The sequence below is a fragment of the Danio rerio genome, chromosome 4 (genome assembly GCF_049306965.1).
Source record: "Danio rerio strain Tuebingen ecotype United States chromosome 4, GRCz12tu, whole genome shotgun sequence".
Lineage (NCBI taxonomy): Eukaryota > Metazoa > Chordata > Actinopteri > Cypriniformes > Danionidae > Danio > Danio rerio.
This window is the reverse complement of record NC_133179.1, coordinates 17,962,375-17,979,863: the sequence shown is the minus strand read 5'-3', so window position 1 is coordinate 17,979,863 and position 17,489 is coordinate 17,962,375. Positions and strand designations below refer to the sequence as shown.

Genomic DNA, 17,489 nt, shown 5'->3' with positions numbered 1-17,489 from the left:
ATGTCATTAAAAACGTATCCACTTATGTATTTATATATTTACGATAAAGACTCGTTTAGTGCTGACCTTTCACAAAAAAATAGAGTCTATTTACGTAATCTGTCGCTTGAAGCACCTGTGAAATGTCACGTGTCGCAGTTCTTATTAACAACAAAAATTCATGACGCATCTCAGCCTAAAATCAGACGTGCATTTGCGCAACTCATTTACATAAAGTCCCGCACGTCTGTATATAAATTGCGGGGATGTGGCCCCCACAGTCCTACACCAATTTTGTTCCTCGTTTGTTTAGAGTTGGTATTGACATAACATTAACTGGATATATTCAGATTTTCGATGAAGTCGGACAGTATAGCGCAGAATGTTCCGCTGAGCGGCAGAAAGCGCAGTCTGATTGAGGACGCGCGGCGCGACAGAGAGAGCGGCTCTTCATCTCCGGGCCCCTCGCGCTGCGGAGACAGCTTCGTGTTTGAGGAGGAGAAGACTGGCAAAATCACTCTCAACATCCTCTTTGCTCTTAAAAATGAGAAAAACGCCGGCTTCTTCAAGGCTGGCAAAGTCTTTGAGGTGCGTACTTCATGTAGGCTATAATCGTTTTAAAAAGATTCTTTATTGTAAATTAAAGAACAGTTAACATCCGCTACAGTCCACAAAACGTTCAATATATTACTGGGAAAAAAATGCTTCATTGAATTTACTAAATTTATTTAAGGTAAGTGGTTGCAAACAATGTAGGTATATAAGGAATTTAATTTGTTTGTTTAAAATCAGCCCATATAAATTTTTTGCAACCCCTTACATTAAAACAATTACATTGTAAACCCAATTAATCTTTTTTTTAGGCTAGTGCGAGTAAAGTGTTTAATGTTCTAAACATTGACAGAATTATTAGAACTCCAAATCTTTCATTGGCTTGGCAGAAACCTGCTTTTGCAGCCTAATTAGGGTATACTGATTTTTAACATGCCTTTAGTATCTGTAATTTTAAATTTTTTGTAATTTTACACATAATCTTTCTCATTTTACCCCTTTTTTGTTTTTTGTCAAATTAGGGTATATGAAAAATTGGTTACATTTTACAATAAGAGTTCATTAATGCAATGTATTTACAAACATGAACTAATTATGAACAATGAACAAATGAACAGCATTTATTAATAGTTCAACATTATGAATAATGGATTAACACACTGTGAGTTAACAAACAAATAAAGAACAACTGTATTTTCATTAACTAACACAATCCTATTGTAGAGTGTTACAGAAAATTCTAATTACATATGTAAATCAATGTCAAAAACAACTTTGAAAACTATTTTTATAATTTTGAGGCAGAAACAGTGAAAAAATTTTTTGCAAACCTTAGTAAAAGAAAATGTTCTCATAATTTGGTTCCATGAGTTTCCTTTTTCTGTTAAAAACAAAACAAAATATTTTGAAAAAAAAAGATAGAAGTTTGAAACCTGTAAACTCAAAATACTATGGAAGTCCAAAAAATACTATGGAAGTCCATGGTTACAGTTTTCCAACATATTTTAAAATAGCTTCTTTTATTTTCAAACAACTCAAACAGGTTTGTAACAAGTGAAGATTTTTCAGTTTTGGTTAAACCATCCCATTAATCTTTATTTACAACTACAAGAAAAAAGTTAAAGCTGTAACATCAATGGCAACTACAGACATGAATATTGTATATTTTAAATGTTAAAATATTGCTAGACCCTTTTTTTTTTACATTTTAGAGTCGAATATATTTAAGATATTTATGCAATCCATCACTGAAAAAAATCACATTAAAAAGGTAAAATAATTAATTGTAATAATACATGTTAATAAGTAACATCACAATTATAGTTCGAGAGCTAAACCTAACCAAAAATGTAATTTAAATATGTAACTTCACTGCAAAAATGTATTTGTTCAAACTGAAAAATAAAATGGTGTAATATCAACTTTACTCTTAAATTACTACAGTCCTTTAATTTAATTTTCATTTCCAGTTTCAATATTTACAAAGGAACAGCAGGTAACACAATAAGAAACAAACTTGAAGATACTAACCTATACTCAATACTGTAAAAATTAGCCATGATTTCAATGGTAAAAAACAAACAAAATTAAATAAAAAAAACTGTAAAAATCTGTAATTTGGTTAACAGTATGTTTTCCTAATATATACAATAAATAACCATAAATTGAATTTCCCTGAAGTTTTTTTTTTTTATACATTTTTTATACATTACTATGGTTCCTTTTTTTTCTCATAAATTAAGTACATTAGAGTTTTATGCTGCACCTAATGTTGATAAAAATGTTTATTCCATTACTTTAATTGTATGTGTTGACTGTATGAGTTTTGTAGCTGTGTGAATGACACTGAGCACCTTCTATATAATAGTATATTTCTCTGCTTGTGGGAAAATTGTTTGATATGAGCATTGGTTCATCATTGGTGTATATTAATTAATAAAAATGTACCATACTTGTAACGGTTAAATACTGGCCACCACAGCTGCATTTTTACCATACATTTTATGGAATTTATGTGTGTAATTATCTTCAACATTAATTTTAACAATGGATTATTGGAAACACTGAAAAAAAGCTCATCATATTTTAAAATCAATAATGTTGGTGCCTTAAATCTGGCCATAAACTTTATTTTATTATTGTATATATAATAATAAATAACGAGTACTAAAACATAATAAGTCTGGTTTTTTAACTTATGTAGACTTTCGAAACCAAGCTGCTACACCTGGAAAGTCGAGCGAGCAGAAAGAGCAAGAGAAGCAGTGGAGAAGATCTGGAGTTCTTCATGCGGTGTGAAGTGCACTGCTCCGACACCGACATCTTCATCAACTCTTTAAAAAGAGTTGCAGATGACGTGCGAATAGTGCAAGAAGAAAAGAGTAGGTGATTTTGTGACTGCATGCTGTTGGTAACACCAGCAAACATTTATTTTTAGTTATCTTACAACGTTTATTTAAATGTTATAGCGCCATGGTTTCCAAAGAAGATTTCTGACCTTGATACATGCAATCATCTGATAACAAAATATGACCCTGATCTGGACCAGGATCACCCTGTAAGTGAACAACAGTGATGCTGTTCAGGACGTTAATTATTATTCATATATTTTATAATCCTAATTCTGCGTCTGCTTTGTGATCAGTGTTATAGCAGTGAAATAAATACTTGTATTATTCAGGGATTCAGTGATTCAGAATACAGAAAACGAAGAGGATTCATTTCTGAAATGGCTTTCAATTATAAGCAGTAAGTAATATTAAAGTACTATTACTACTAACAATAATTATAATAAGGTAATATAAAAATAAAAGGTAATATAATAAAACAATAATAATAATAATAATAAATAATAAAAATAATATGTTTTCATTCTTACAATTTAGAATAATTTTATAATGACACGTCAAAATAATAATAATAATAATAATAATAGTAATAATTATTATAATAATAATAATTATTATTATTATTATTGTGGTAATAAAGATTATGTTATATACTATTACTAATATTACTTCTGATAGTAATAGTTTGTGTTATATTTGAATTTTTAGCTTGTAAAAACTATTTTGTTATTGTTTAAAACATCAATAATAGTAATACACGTATACAAGTAATTAACATTATTTTTTAAATAATTTGTAATAATGTTATTATTATGAAATTAGCATTATTAATTAAAACTATTTCTTTTTTAAACATAATTAATAATAATAACAACAACAATTTGTTATTGCTGTTGTTGTCTTCTTTTTTTGATGATGATGATGATGATGATGATGTTATTAAACTGTGTTGGCAAATCAAGATTACTTTGACTTTAACATATATTAAATTAATGCATGAGCTTCAATTATAATCTATGCCTATATAATTTGGGCACATTAAGAGTAAAAAAAATCCCAGAAAACACATTTCTGAAGATGTTGTTAACTAAAAAATTCCACCAGATGTCAGTAACAACCAAATTAACACATATATGCAAAGAAAACCAAACTAATAGTTTTAGAAAATAAGTTACAGTGCCTATAGAAAATCATACCCTGTGAAAACCTTTACTCACATTACACCCTGCTTTCAAAAGACCTTCGGGATAAAGTTGTAAAAAAGTGCAAATTAGTTGAAGGCTAAAGCATTTCAAGCAAAGTTATTTTGTATGTAATTTGATTTCAGGCTGTATGAAAAATAAAGTAAATATTTCAAACGTTGTATGATGATTTTCTATAGGAAATGTATGTGTAATAAAGTGAAACAGTGAAAAAAAATTGAACACATGAAGAAAGTGAGATGTAAGAAGGCATGGAAAGGCCAGACATCAGCTGAAATCTCTCAGTGGTTAGAAATCAACCCTGCACCTCATCAGCGTAAATTAATATTAGCTGCTTCAGTTCTGACACCTACATTACCAGATGATGAAGATGAAACCAGGGTAGAAATTTTACCAAAAAAATTATCCCAAATATACAACTGCTTTTAGAAAATAAAAGGAAGCCGCAAGAATGACCCAGCCAATCACCTGACCTCAATCCAATAGAAAATAAGCAAGCATTTTATTTTGCAGATAAGATTAACAGAACTGTAATTTTATTTTTTAGACTTTATTGAAGTATGCGAAACAAAATTTACCTGAGCAATACATGTGAATTTATTTTCCATACAATAGGTGTCTTGAATCTGTCTTTACCAAAAATGTACTGTTACAGTGTACAAAGTACACTGTAAAATAATTATTCATTAGATTTACTAAATGTTTTTTAAGGTACTTGGTTGCAAACAATTTATCCGGGCTGAATTTGAACATACAAAGTTGAACGGTACTAAATTTAATTTGTTAAATTCATTTCTTATAGATTGTTTGTAACCACCTTAAAAACATTTAGTAAATCTGATGAATCATTTTTTTCCAGTTTATTAAATACATTACAATAGGTTTCTCTTTGTGTAATTTCATTATTATTATAAATAAATTATTTTCACAGGGTGCAATAAGTTTAGTTTTATCCATATTATTGGATTGTGTGAATTGTTACCGAAGTCTGGTGCAATTTTATGTCAACAGCTTCTTTAGAAATATATTTACCTGGAAAAATGGTGACTTCTTCAAAACTAATTTTACCCATATCTGTCTTTCTTCTGTCTAGCGGTGACCCTTTACCAGTAGTGGAATACACTCCAGAAGAGAATGCCACATGGTAAGTGTTCCCAATAATATGAGTTTGATTGCTATCAGAAATATAATTTCCTATTATTTAAATATTCAGACATACTGTATAAGTGTGGTATGTGATGAGGCAGGAGGGAGGTTTACAGGACTCTGAGGAGCCTTTACCCCAGTCACGCCTGCAGACAGTTTCTAGAAGCCCTCACTCAGCTGGAGAGTGAACGTCTGTATGGAGAAGACCAGATCCCTCAGCTCAGAGAGGTGTCTGCTTTTCTCAAAGGTAAACGGACCTGCTTCGTTTAGTTTTGAGTGTAAAAAAATATAAAATTTGAAAATTTGATTTGCTAAATTACACTTAGAGTTGTGCAATATGACTATGATTAATAGACAGACAGACAGACAGACAGACAGACATTTTTGACTACAATGACATCATAAATTTTGAAAATAACTGATAGAGGGCTTTAAGACAAATGTATTTTTGAATAATTAATCAATGGGCTGAGAAAATTTGAATGAGCTAGCCAGTTTGTTATTTGCCTGTAGTCTATACAGTTTTTCAACTTAAAACAAGTTTTGACAGATTCCTAATTGTTTTTTTAATAATCTTTAAAATAAATTTATATTTTAAATATAAGTATTTAATTATTTTTTTAAATGCTCATCTCATATATAAAACTGTAATTACAGTTTACAGTTTAAATGCACATTTGTAAATATATACTTCATAGTAGTAAACACTTTGATGAAATTGTAGGAAATATTTTTGGTACATAAAGTGGAGTCACCATCCGACAAGCTAATCCAGCAAAGCTTAAACCTCATAACTGAATAGAAATAACTGCAAAATGGTCCATTTCTTTAGAAAAAAGAACCATTCCTTTCAATAGGCTGGCTAGAAGCCTAAACTGAAAGGACAAAATAAAAAAGACAGTCATTTCACATACCTATTGTTTATTTTGTGGTGTCAGAAACTTCATTGTTTACTTTTTTATCATTTATATACACATCGTAATGGCCTTAATATTACATGCCATTACAAGGATGCAAATAGAGACATGAATAATAGCATAGTGAGAAAGTTACAATCTTGAAGTACAATGTTTACATTTTGCATGCTATTTGGCAATATTCTCTATTATAATATTTTCTATTACCTTTATTGATGAGTTTTAGAAAAGTGTTTTATAATATATTTATTTGATATTTCTACATTTTTTATTGAACATATTTACCCTGAAGTTCTAAATAAAGTGAAATATTTGATCACATGAGTACATTTTTGAGTATATACTTTAAAATGTAAAAAAAGAAATAGTTCTTTACATGTGGGCAATATATTTAAAAAACTAACTGATTGAATTTACAGAATCGGTGCTTTATTGAAATATATGTAAATATCAGGATATGTGATGACTCTTTTTGTGATGAGATTTTTTGTCTTATCACCCAGCCCTAATCACACTAAATTGATGTTGTTCAGAGAGAACAGGTTTTCAGTTGCGGCCGGTGGCAGGACTGCTATCTGCTCGAGATTTTCTTGCCAGTTTAGCGTTCCGGGTTTTCCAGTGTACCCAGTACATTCGTCACCCTTCAGCCCCCATGCATTCCCCTGAACCGTACGTACAATGCATAACGTTTTAAAGCACACTGTTATTAAATCTATATTCTCTGGCTGACTCTTGTTTTATTTAATAGAGATTGCTGCCATGAACTACTTGGACATATTCCTATGCTTGCAGACCAAGAGTTTGCTCAGTTTTCACAGGTACTACATTACAATCCATGTTACATGAGACCATTTATTCTTACACATGACCATTTACAATTATTTGTCAGTGTAGAAAATGCATGAACATGGATTAATTGCTGCAGGTTTTTGTATATTTAACTTCTTAATCAGTAGCGTTTTTCAAAATTTACAAGAGGGCCTGATGATGAAGTAAAGAAAGTAGGATAATAATAACCAGGATTTCCACCCTTTTATAAGTATTATTAATAACTATATTATATTATATTATATTATATTATATTATATTATATTATATTATATTATATTATATTATATTATATTATATTATATTATATTATATTATAATATTATTTAAAAAGTGTTCAGATAAAACAGCATTTTAAAAATGTACAATTATGTTAAATTTAAAATATATATTTTTTAATTAATTGCAGAACCATGAATACATAAATCAATTAGGGAATATTATAAGAATGCTTTAAAAATATAGTTTATGTAGAAATGTTCTCAAAATTTTTTTTATTTATTTTCCTTATAGTTTTGCATATTTGATCATTTACTTAGTAAACAATTGCAGTGGAAATATCGGGAAATGTTCAGAACTGCTACTGAATGACATTTTGACCCTGTAGGAGATTGGACTCGTCTCGCTTGGAGCATCAGATGAGGATATTGAAAAACTGTCAACAGTGAGTATGGTTTCCTTTTGCAAATATACAGTGGGAGATTATTTAGGTGAAGGATAGTACACTACAGTAAGTCTTTATCGCCCTCTTGTGTTGTTTCATTCAAATGACAAATTCATCCTGAGCAAAGGCATGAAAAGTGCTAGGCCGATTTTAGGGGGACTTTAGCTCCTTATTTGTGGAACTGGTTAAGAGCAAAATGTGCAGAACAGTGAAAATCTTAATGTTTTTAAATCTTACACTAAAACCCTTTTTTTCCAGTTTTTTTGATTGCTTGCATCAAATGTTTATTGCTGTTTAATGTTGACGGTTTTGTGTAAGATGTCCTTAAGTGTTATGCAATGAAAACTATAAATAAAATTAAAACTGAAAATATCTGCTTTATGTACTACATAAATATATGTTGTCTAACAAAGCATATATTTTACACACAGCTGTACTGGTTTACTGTAGAGTTTGGTCTCTGTAAGCAAAACGGAGCAGTAAAGGCTTATGGGGCTGGACTTCTGTCTTCCTATGGAGAACTGTTGGTAAGACAAAAAAAAACTCTTTCTTTCTTTCTTTCTTTCTTTCTTTCTTTCTTTCTTTCTTTCTTTCTTTCTTTCTTTCTTTCTTTCTTTCTTTCTTCAGGGATATTTTATTTCTGAAATAATTCTAATATGCTAGTTTGCTGCTTAGGGAATACTTCTAAGCATTATCAATCTCAAATATATTTTTGTGGAGGCTGTTATACATTATTTTCAGGATTCTTTAATTTAAAAAATACTAATTCAAAAGAACCACATAGCTGAAAATGTTTAATGCATTGTGTTTTTCAGTATGCCCTTTCTAATGAGCCTCAGTACAAGCCATTCGACCCAGCTGAGACTGCAGTTCAACCATACCAAGATCAGTCATATCAACCAGTTTACTTTGTGTCCGAGAGCTTTGAGGACGCCAAACAGAAGTTGAGGTACGTGTGTGTGGTGCAACCTGGTCACAAGTCGTGTATTTTAAATAATGGTAAAGAGAATGAAATCTTACTCTTTATGTACTCTCCCTCAAGTGGTTCCAAATCTTTTTGATTGTTTCTTTATTCTCTTGAACACAAAATAAGATGTTTGATAAAGAAAGCTAAAATCATGTAACAATTGACATCTAAAACAAATACTATGGTTACAGGTTTACAGCTTTCTTCAAAATATCTTAATTTATTTTTAACAAAACAAAAAGCCTCAAAGAGCTTTGGAACAGGTATAGGGCGAGCAAATGATGACAGAATCTTTATTTTTGGCTGAACTATCCCTTTAAGACCACCCGTAATACTTTACATATTTAATATAATAGATGGAAAGAGAAATTCTCAAGGCCAATCAATGACATCATAATTTGCAGAAAAGCAATTCTTGATTTCAATATTTTAATTCTTGATATCAACAGTTTACAGTTTTTCTCAGCCGCTTTGGTAAATATTTTAGATCTTTAGATTTTAGAGTAGAAATTTTGCAAAACAGTAAGTACATTTCTCAAAACAGTGCGTACAAAAAGCAGAACACCATGGATTACCTGCAAAAGCTATTTCTGTCAATGAATGTGTCAGTGCCATCAGAATTAAAAGTCCTTGTGTCATTGTGTATGGATAAGTCAGTCATGTTGTCAATATAACAGGTACTCTGGAGGCATGTTCTGGTATAAAATATGACATCTTTTTTGCTGTTTGTACTGTAATTTGCTGACAGATCATGACATTCTGATACAGGAATTCATAGGACAGCATGGCATTACACAAAGAAAAAACAAAACAAAAGTATAAATATAAACATAGGATAATCTCCTTTGAGATGCACCTGAGAGAAATTTACCAACTGAAGACAGATTTAGAAAAAAGTCTAATGGAAATGTATAGAAAAATGCATTTTGACAACTTGTTCAGCCATTTTGCATGTAAAGACTTTTGATGTGCACAACTGACACAATGATGTGAAGATTGAACAGGTAGTTTTGATAATTTCAAATGTACCAAAGTGACTCAGAAAAATGTCCAAATCAAGAATTAAGTTCTTGATATTAAGAAATAAATTGTTGATATCAAGAATTGCATCTCTCCTAGTAAAAATGTTAATTCTTGATATCAACATTTTGGTCAAGTTTCAGTAGTTAAAATGTTCATTCTTGATATCAAGAATACAATTTTTAGTATTTGATATCTGTAATTGTATTTTCACTAGTTAAATGTCACCAAAGGTTAAATTAATTAATTAAAAATTGATAAATAATTAATTCATTAATTATTTAATTGTTGATGTTAAAAATGTACTTCTTACTAGTTAAAATTAATCTTTTATACATCAGAAATACAATTTTTACTATTAAGAATTTAACTGATATTGAAATGTAAATGATTGATATCTGTACATGTATTTCAGCATGTTACATATATTAGTTCTGATATTTGGAAATGCATTCGTAATATGAATATTTTTTACTTTTTTACTAGTATAATTTTTACTGTTAGCAATTCAACTGTAAAATCAACAATTTAATTTCTGTTATCAACATTAAAATTTAAATGGCACCCTAATGTGACATTAAACTAGAAAAAAATTACAGATGTTAAAAATTAAATTGTTGACATCAGGAATTTTATGTTTTTATATCAACAATTAAATTTGTGATATCAACAATATTTTTTTAGATCACAAATTACATTGTTGAGATCAGTTATCAGCATTTTTGATATCAGCAATTCCATGGTTGATATCAAGAATTCAAATATTGAAGAATGGGAATAAATAAAAGTCAATAGGCCTTGCTATAATCCGAAAGCCCCATTACTCACTGCCACTGTCGTTCCACAGGCGATATTCATCCACAATACAGACACCCTTCTCCATAAGATATGACCCCTACACTTGCAGCATGGAGGTTCTAGATGAGCCCTCCAAGATCCAGAATGCTTTGGGGCAGATGAGGGATGACCTGAAGATCTTGCATAAAGCCTTGGGGAGACTGGGACAGAAATAACCCAGAATGAGAGATCAGTCATCAATAACGGCTACCTATTTAAGGAAGCCTTTTTTGTATGAATGTGAATTTTGCAGATTATATATGAGGTCTAGGGTTGAAATGCATATGTGTGACTCTCAGATGTAATAAACAGTTCTATTTACGAAAATAATAAATATCTTTATTTTGAATGCTCCGTTTTTATCTTAACTTGAAGTGTAATGCAGGGTTTGAGATTAACTTTGGATGCCAGCATTTTAGGCCTATTTCCAGGGGCATTTTTAAATTCTTGATATTACTCTTTTTCTATTGTTTTTCTTTTCCAAAATATTTTTATTGGGTTATTCGCATCATACTGAAACCCATCGACATGCAGCAAATTGTTTGGAAGCATTAAATGTGTCCAAGAAGATACTTTACGTGCAGTGACCCAGAGACTGTTTAGACTAAATGTCACTGATGAGTTGACAGATCTGTACTGTATGATGACCGAAGTGGCCTTAAACAATTACAAAATGGACTACAAAATGTTACGTTCACACACACACACACACACACACACACACACACACACACACACACACACACACACACAAATTACACGTAACTGTATTAGCCTTTCCCAGCGTAATACTCACTACTCATGAGTACGTTTAAAAGGGCTACTTTTTACTCATACTTTGAGTAATATTTACAACAATTACCTGCACTATATTTTTGGGCAAGTAATGTTATACAAGTAAAAAACTTATTATCAAATACTGAAATATCATGACTATCAAAATGCAGTATTTTAACCTCATAACAGAATGGAAAATGAGGCGAATAACAGGAAAAAGGTTCCACTTTTTAAAAGAAAAGAACAACCCCTTTCAATAGGCTGGCTACGGGCCTGTTACATAAATGTAAATAATAACAGTAAATAATTAAAAATAAATATTTAATAACAACGTTCAATACATATTTTTGTACCTTGCATTTCACAGCTTTCCATTGTGTGCTGGCTTAACAAATTTGTTAATTGTTGCTGAAATGTAAGACATCTGAACAATATAATAAGACACCAACAAGGGTTTTAAAGCTTAAACATCAAAAAAAAAAATTTGCATGGTCCACCTGAAAGTGCTGAAAAGGGTTTATATTTTATAAAAAAAAAAAATCTTGTAATTTTCCTTTAACAGTGTATGTCAGCTTCTGCAGAGCAAGATTGCAAGTAATTTCTTTAAGCCACTGGCCACAGGATGGCCTTTGGTTTTTTTTTCCCCTAATCCCTGCTGAAAAATCCAGCTTAAACCAGCCTAGGCTGGTTGGCTGGTTTTAGCTGGTCAACCAGGCTGGTTTTAAAGGGGTTTTGGCCACTTCCAGGCTGGTTTCCAGCCATTTCCAGCCTGGTCTTAGCTGGTCGGGCTGGGAGATGACCAGCTAAAACCAGCTTGACCAGCCTAGCCAAGCTGGGAGTCCAGACAAAACCAGCTATATCCAGCTTAAACCAGGCTGGTCAAGCTGGTTTTAGCTGGACTCCCAGCTTGGCTAGGCTGGTCAAGCTGGTTTTAGCTGGTCATGGAAACCAGCCTGGAAATGGCCAAAACACCTCTAAAACCAGGCTGGTCAACCAGCTAAAACCAGCCAACCAGCCTATGGTTTAAGCTGGATTCTTCAGCAGGGATATAAAGCAATAACAAGCTTTGCTTGGAGTAAACTAAAATCTAATAGTTTGTGTTTGCTTGTGTTCAGATTCAGCTTTACAGTTTTTTTCTATGATTATTACCTTTTTAAAATTGTATCTGTCTTCTATGTCAAACAATTTAGCTTACAAACGGTTAATAAAAACAAATTAGAAATGTAGCCTAAAATTTTACATTTAAAATTAAACTCGTCGCAGGTTATGTGTACTATACACTGATATCATTTTAATACGTCATAGATATTGTAACATTAATCATTAATGTCAGTTTATGAAACATGTAAAAGTTTTTGTATTTCTGAAACGGATCGTTTGGCTACCAAGGACAAGCAATGACGGACCATCACGTTAGTCTAACGCAAATTATGCAAAAACTCATTATAATTACCAAAACTGCTGAATAAATTTCATACTTACATCGTTTCAGCACTTTTTTTAATTAAAAAGATTCAAAATGCACTGTAAACGGCGTCTCAGCAGTCAATGGCTGATTAGAAACTTTGATTAGTCGCAGCTGGCTCCCAAAATGCGTAAACATGCTTGGAGCTAAACGACAGCCGCGATAGTTTAGTTTAATTGTACATGAGCAATTTTACCCCTTACCTTGAATTTGCGACCCTTTCTTTTGTTTCCTACAATTAATTAAAAAAGATTTAAGGCAACTTAAACGCATGCCGAGTTGTGTAGAAACATCGTATTACATTTTAGCAACACCTTAATAAACGAATAATTATGTAATAACTAATACATATTTTTCATGCATCCTGATTCACAGGCCTGTAGCCAGCCTCGTGAAAAGGGTGGTTCATGTCAAAAAATGAATGATCATGTTTTCTTTCAAAAATAAGGTCCAAGATCTCAAATACAAGTTGTCAAATCTTTTCACTATTTAAAAACAATGCAATAGCAAAAGATGACTATGTCAGATATTTTCTTGCACAGCTGTTTGGTGAAAAATAACTTGAAATATAATTGCTTGCACTGGCCAAAAGTGATTAACTGAAGTCACACTAGGATTCCGCTTGGTCTTAAAGCCTTTTTCGATGGGTTATTTTTACTATACATGATGGCATAGCAGTTAAAATAGGACAAATGAGCTCTTGAATGGGACAAATTCTGGAACACGTTAGTGAGGGGTTTTCTGAACCATCCGAACCCCCTTCTGGCTAGGGGCCTGATACATAATATCTATTGGGATAAGTAAAGTAAAAACATTCATCTCAAAAGACACAAAAGTTATCAACACACTTGTTGATCACAGTCTGGCAATAAAAGTGGACTGACAATAAAGGAGTCAGTGCTCATGCAGTGTGACACTGCTTACATCCAGACAGGGCCACTTTCTTCTTCAGTGAATATAAAGAGGTGAGAGAGAAATGCCTTGACAAAACCTCAAACCTCATGCTCCAGTTTTCCAGTTCGGCAGAAACAGATGAAATGCAGATGTTACAGATGACGATGATACAGGTCTGTTTTACATTTTTAATTTGCAAATATGTTGCAAAATGGTGTACAACGTTAGAAAAAACTGTATTAAACATGCAAATATCATAGATTATAGTAAGAACATGGAATATTTCCTTTTGACACTTTCTGCAGGTTAAATTCAGTAGGTGGCATCAAAAAGGACTGTGTTGATCAATAATTAGTTTCAGTGATAATTCACTTTAAAAAGAAAATGCCTGTGTGCTACTAAAATACAATAGTGTGAACAATTGATTCCTTTCTGATTTTATTTGCCTATTTGTCACATTTTAATGTTTCAGATCTTCAAACAAATTTCAATATTAGTCAAAGATAACACAAGTATACACACCTAGTAGTTTTTAAAGAAAGGTTTTTATTATTAAGAGGAAACAAAATCCCAAGTTTCTGAATGGCTAAAGAAAAACAAAATGAAGACTTTGGAGTGGCCTAGTCAAAATCCTGACTTGAATCCAATTAAGATGCTGTGGCACCTTAAAAATGCAATTCATGCTCAAAATCCCTTTAATGTGGCTGAATTACAACAATTCTGCAAAGGCCAGGGGGCCAAAACACTGTAACAGACTCAATGCAATTTATCGAAAGTGCTTGATTGTTGTTGTTGCTGCTAAGGATGGCCCAATTAGTCGTTAGGATTAGGAACAAACCATTTTACTTTGTTTTCCATTAATGATAAAAACCTTCATTTCAAATCTGCATGCATTTACTTCTTCTCTTTGACTGATATTTTAATTTGCTTGATGATTTGAAGGGGCAGCGTGGTGCCACAGTGGGTAGCACTGGCAAGAAGGTTGCTGGTTTGAGCCCTGGCTGGGTCAGTTGGCATTTCTGTGTGGAGTTTACATGTTCTCCCCTTGTTCGGGTGGGTTTCCTCTGGGTGCTCTCCACAAGTTCAAAAAACATGTGGTATGGGTGAATTGGGTAAGCCAATGTTGGTGTTTCCCAGTGATGGGTTGCAACTGGAACTGCGTGAAACATATGCTGGATTAGTTGGCGGTTCATTTTGCTGTGGCGACCCCTGATTAATAAAGGGACTAAGCCGAAAAGAAAATGAATGAATGAATGAAATATGATCTGAAACATCACAGTGTGACAAACATAAAAATCCGTAAGGGGCTAAAACTTTTCCACACCACTGCATGTGCAAGTGTTGCCATCTTAGCTTAATGTCTGACAATTTAACAACTTTTTTTAAAAGACCATTTTAGATTTTATTTATTTTTTGCTGAACATTGAAATTAAATAAATAAAAAACTCAGTTGCTCTGACTACCTGTCAGCCTGTGGCTACAGACTAATCACAACCATGCTGATATTCAAAACATGTATCATAAATGAGTCATCTTTCCTACTTTGGCTCCAACAGGAAAAGAGAGCGTTTAATGGATTAGCACAACCTTTAACAGATTGACAGGTTGTGGTTGCTCTACAGATGGTGTAGGAACAACTACGCAACTGTTCCATTCATGCTAAAAGATTAGGCTACCAGGTTACAACATATTCCTCCACATCAGACCCAGCACATGCCAAATCATCCTCTAGGCGAAACCACAAAGCGAGCAACCAGGTCACTCTGTGCTGGAATTCATTGAGTTCAGGGTAAATGAGGTTCTATCAGTTGGCTGGCCTTTGTTTGCCTTGAACATGCTGAAAGAAAAGAAAAACGAATCAGAGCAAGAGAGAATAAAGCAAATAATGTACTGTAATAAATGTGGGAGAGAGGAGTGCAGCAGACATCTGCTTTCACAAACCAGATTCAAACACTTAATCATCTCTCATATCTCACTTTACACTGCGTTCAACCCAACCCACAAATCCCTCTGAAAACCATAGCTTGGATCTAAATCCTTCATGTTCAAAACAAATGTGCGTTACCCTAGCAATATGATAACCACTGACGGTTGTAGTGAAATTGGACCTACAAATCCCAAATGCTTATCACGTCACATCAGAAAAAAGACATTCATTTTTGATAGAATTAGGAGCATTATAGATTACAAACACCAGGTTCCAGAAGCAAAAATCACATTCATTTTTTCTTCACAAGGGAACAAAAATGGGAACTGGGTGTCCAATACTGAACTTGAACTATAAAAGTTCTTTAGATTTGACCTCCATTCAGCTCAAGCACACTTGCCTAATGGATTCTAACAAGTCTGAAGATACAGGGTAGTTTGTTATATGGAACCAGAACTAGAACTTTGAATTTCTTTACAATTTCCACCATAGGTCTACGTCATTGCTCAAGTCCATTTCAACTGGTCCATATGGTGAAAGAAAGTGCAACCAAGTATTGATTCTCAAAACATTCCTACCTATCTACATTATCTCCTAGAATCAAAAGAGCCCTCCTTTCTTTTGCTCTTTTTACTTTGTCTTAAGTACTGAATAGGATTAGGCCCCTGCGCTGTGCAGAAGCTCTCATTCTGGTTGGAGCTGCTTTGATCATGGTGATTTTTTTTAGTCATTAAAACTACTTGCCAACTTTGAAGGCTTAAGGCATTAAGCCTTTGAAGGGAGGCTTGCGTAGGCTTTCTTCATCATCACAGGGAACATATGCTGGAAGCAATACATAAGCATTCTCCATCACAACACTGCCTCTGTTGTGTCGTCTTTTCTGACAATGCATGACTGAAATATTCCAAATAAAAGCCAGATCCTTTGCTATATGAAGCATACTCCAACCATGCACTGACTTAAAACAAATATTCACAGGACTCTGGCACAAATGCAATGATCCATCCACCAGATGGCATCCTTGGGTTAAAATCGTGTCCAAACAAATATTGATCATTGGAAGTATACTTTGGGAAGGCAGTCATTTACCGTATCGTATTCTCTAAAAATCCGTTTAGTTTTTTCAGTAATTTCCCAATTCTCACAGAATGTTACTGTATCCTTTGGAATAGTGTCCCTTGTGTGAGAGTATGTGGATGAGGCTGACATTGATTTCTCCAAGCTATATGAGGTTGGTTCAGCACCAGCCACGTTCAGCGCTATCAAAACCTCATTTCAGACCACACTGAACTTATTCAAACAAAGCCAGCGGACCAGGAGAGCAGTAGCATGTTATGATTGTGGATGGTGGTGTGCTTCAGGGCTCCAAGAATCATACAGGCTTGTCTTTCGGTCTTGAAAGAGTGTAGGTTCATTTCTCCACTGCCTTCTCTGTGCACCCATTTCAATCTCACCTTAACGCCCAGGCACAATATGCCCTACTGTTAAACATGGAGCAAATGCTAAATTCTATGGAAGTTCTGGAAACCTTCTGGTTTGCTACTCTTTTTGACAACTTAATTTCCATAACTTAAAAAAAAGATCCAGCAAATTGCCAGTTGCAGCAAACAAAAAATAAGAGTCAAAAGTTGACATTTACAGCTCCTCGTGTTTGTCAGTGTTACCTCCATCCTCAAAATTAGAATAAATAAGGAGAATATGTGCTACCTAACTAGCGATAAAAGAATTAAGGCCGTTTTCAAACAATACATGTAAGAAAACATCAACTTCTTCAGGCACTTTGCACATTGGACTCTATTTTACCGATTATTTATTTTAAAAGTGCCTCTAAAGCTTTTTTAAATATGGGAAAAATTATCTAAAAGGGTTGTTGCTGTTCTCATATGGGTGTGTTTTGGGTGTAAAAGACATAGGTCTTAAACTCGATGCCTGGAGGGCCGCAGCTCTGCACAGTTTTGCTCCAACC

At 33.0% G+C, this 17,489-nt stretch overlaps 1 protein-coding gene across 2 annotated transcripts; it reads left to right on the top strand.

Moving 5' to 3' along the window:
• The first annotated feature begins 258 nt into the window (after positions 1–258).
• On the top strand, positions 259–10,814 carry th2 (tyrosine hydroxylase 2). Of its 2 annotated transcripts, none has more exons than XM_005164734.6 (12): positions 259–567; positions 2,735–2,912; positions 3,000–3,088; positions 3,212–3,279; positions 5,175–5,225; positions 5,329–5,474; positions 6,678–6,813; positions 6,893–6,962; positions 7,580–7,636; positions 8,068–8,163; positions 8,452–8,585; positions 10,471–10,814. In XM_005164734.6, exons 1-12 carry the CDS (start codon positions 337–339, stop codon positions 10,634–10,636), a joined length of 1,422 nt encoding a protein of 473 aa, XP_005164791.1. In that variant the 5' UTR covers positions 259–336; the 3' UTR covers positions 10,637–10,814.
• Positions 10,815–17,489: the final 6,675 nt, after the last annotated feature.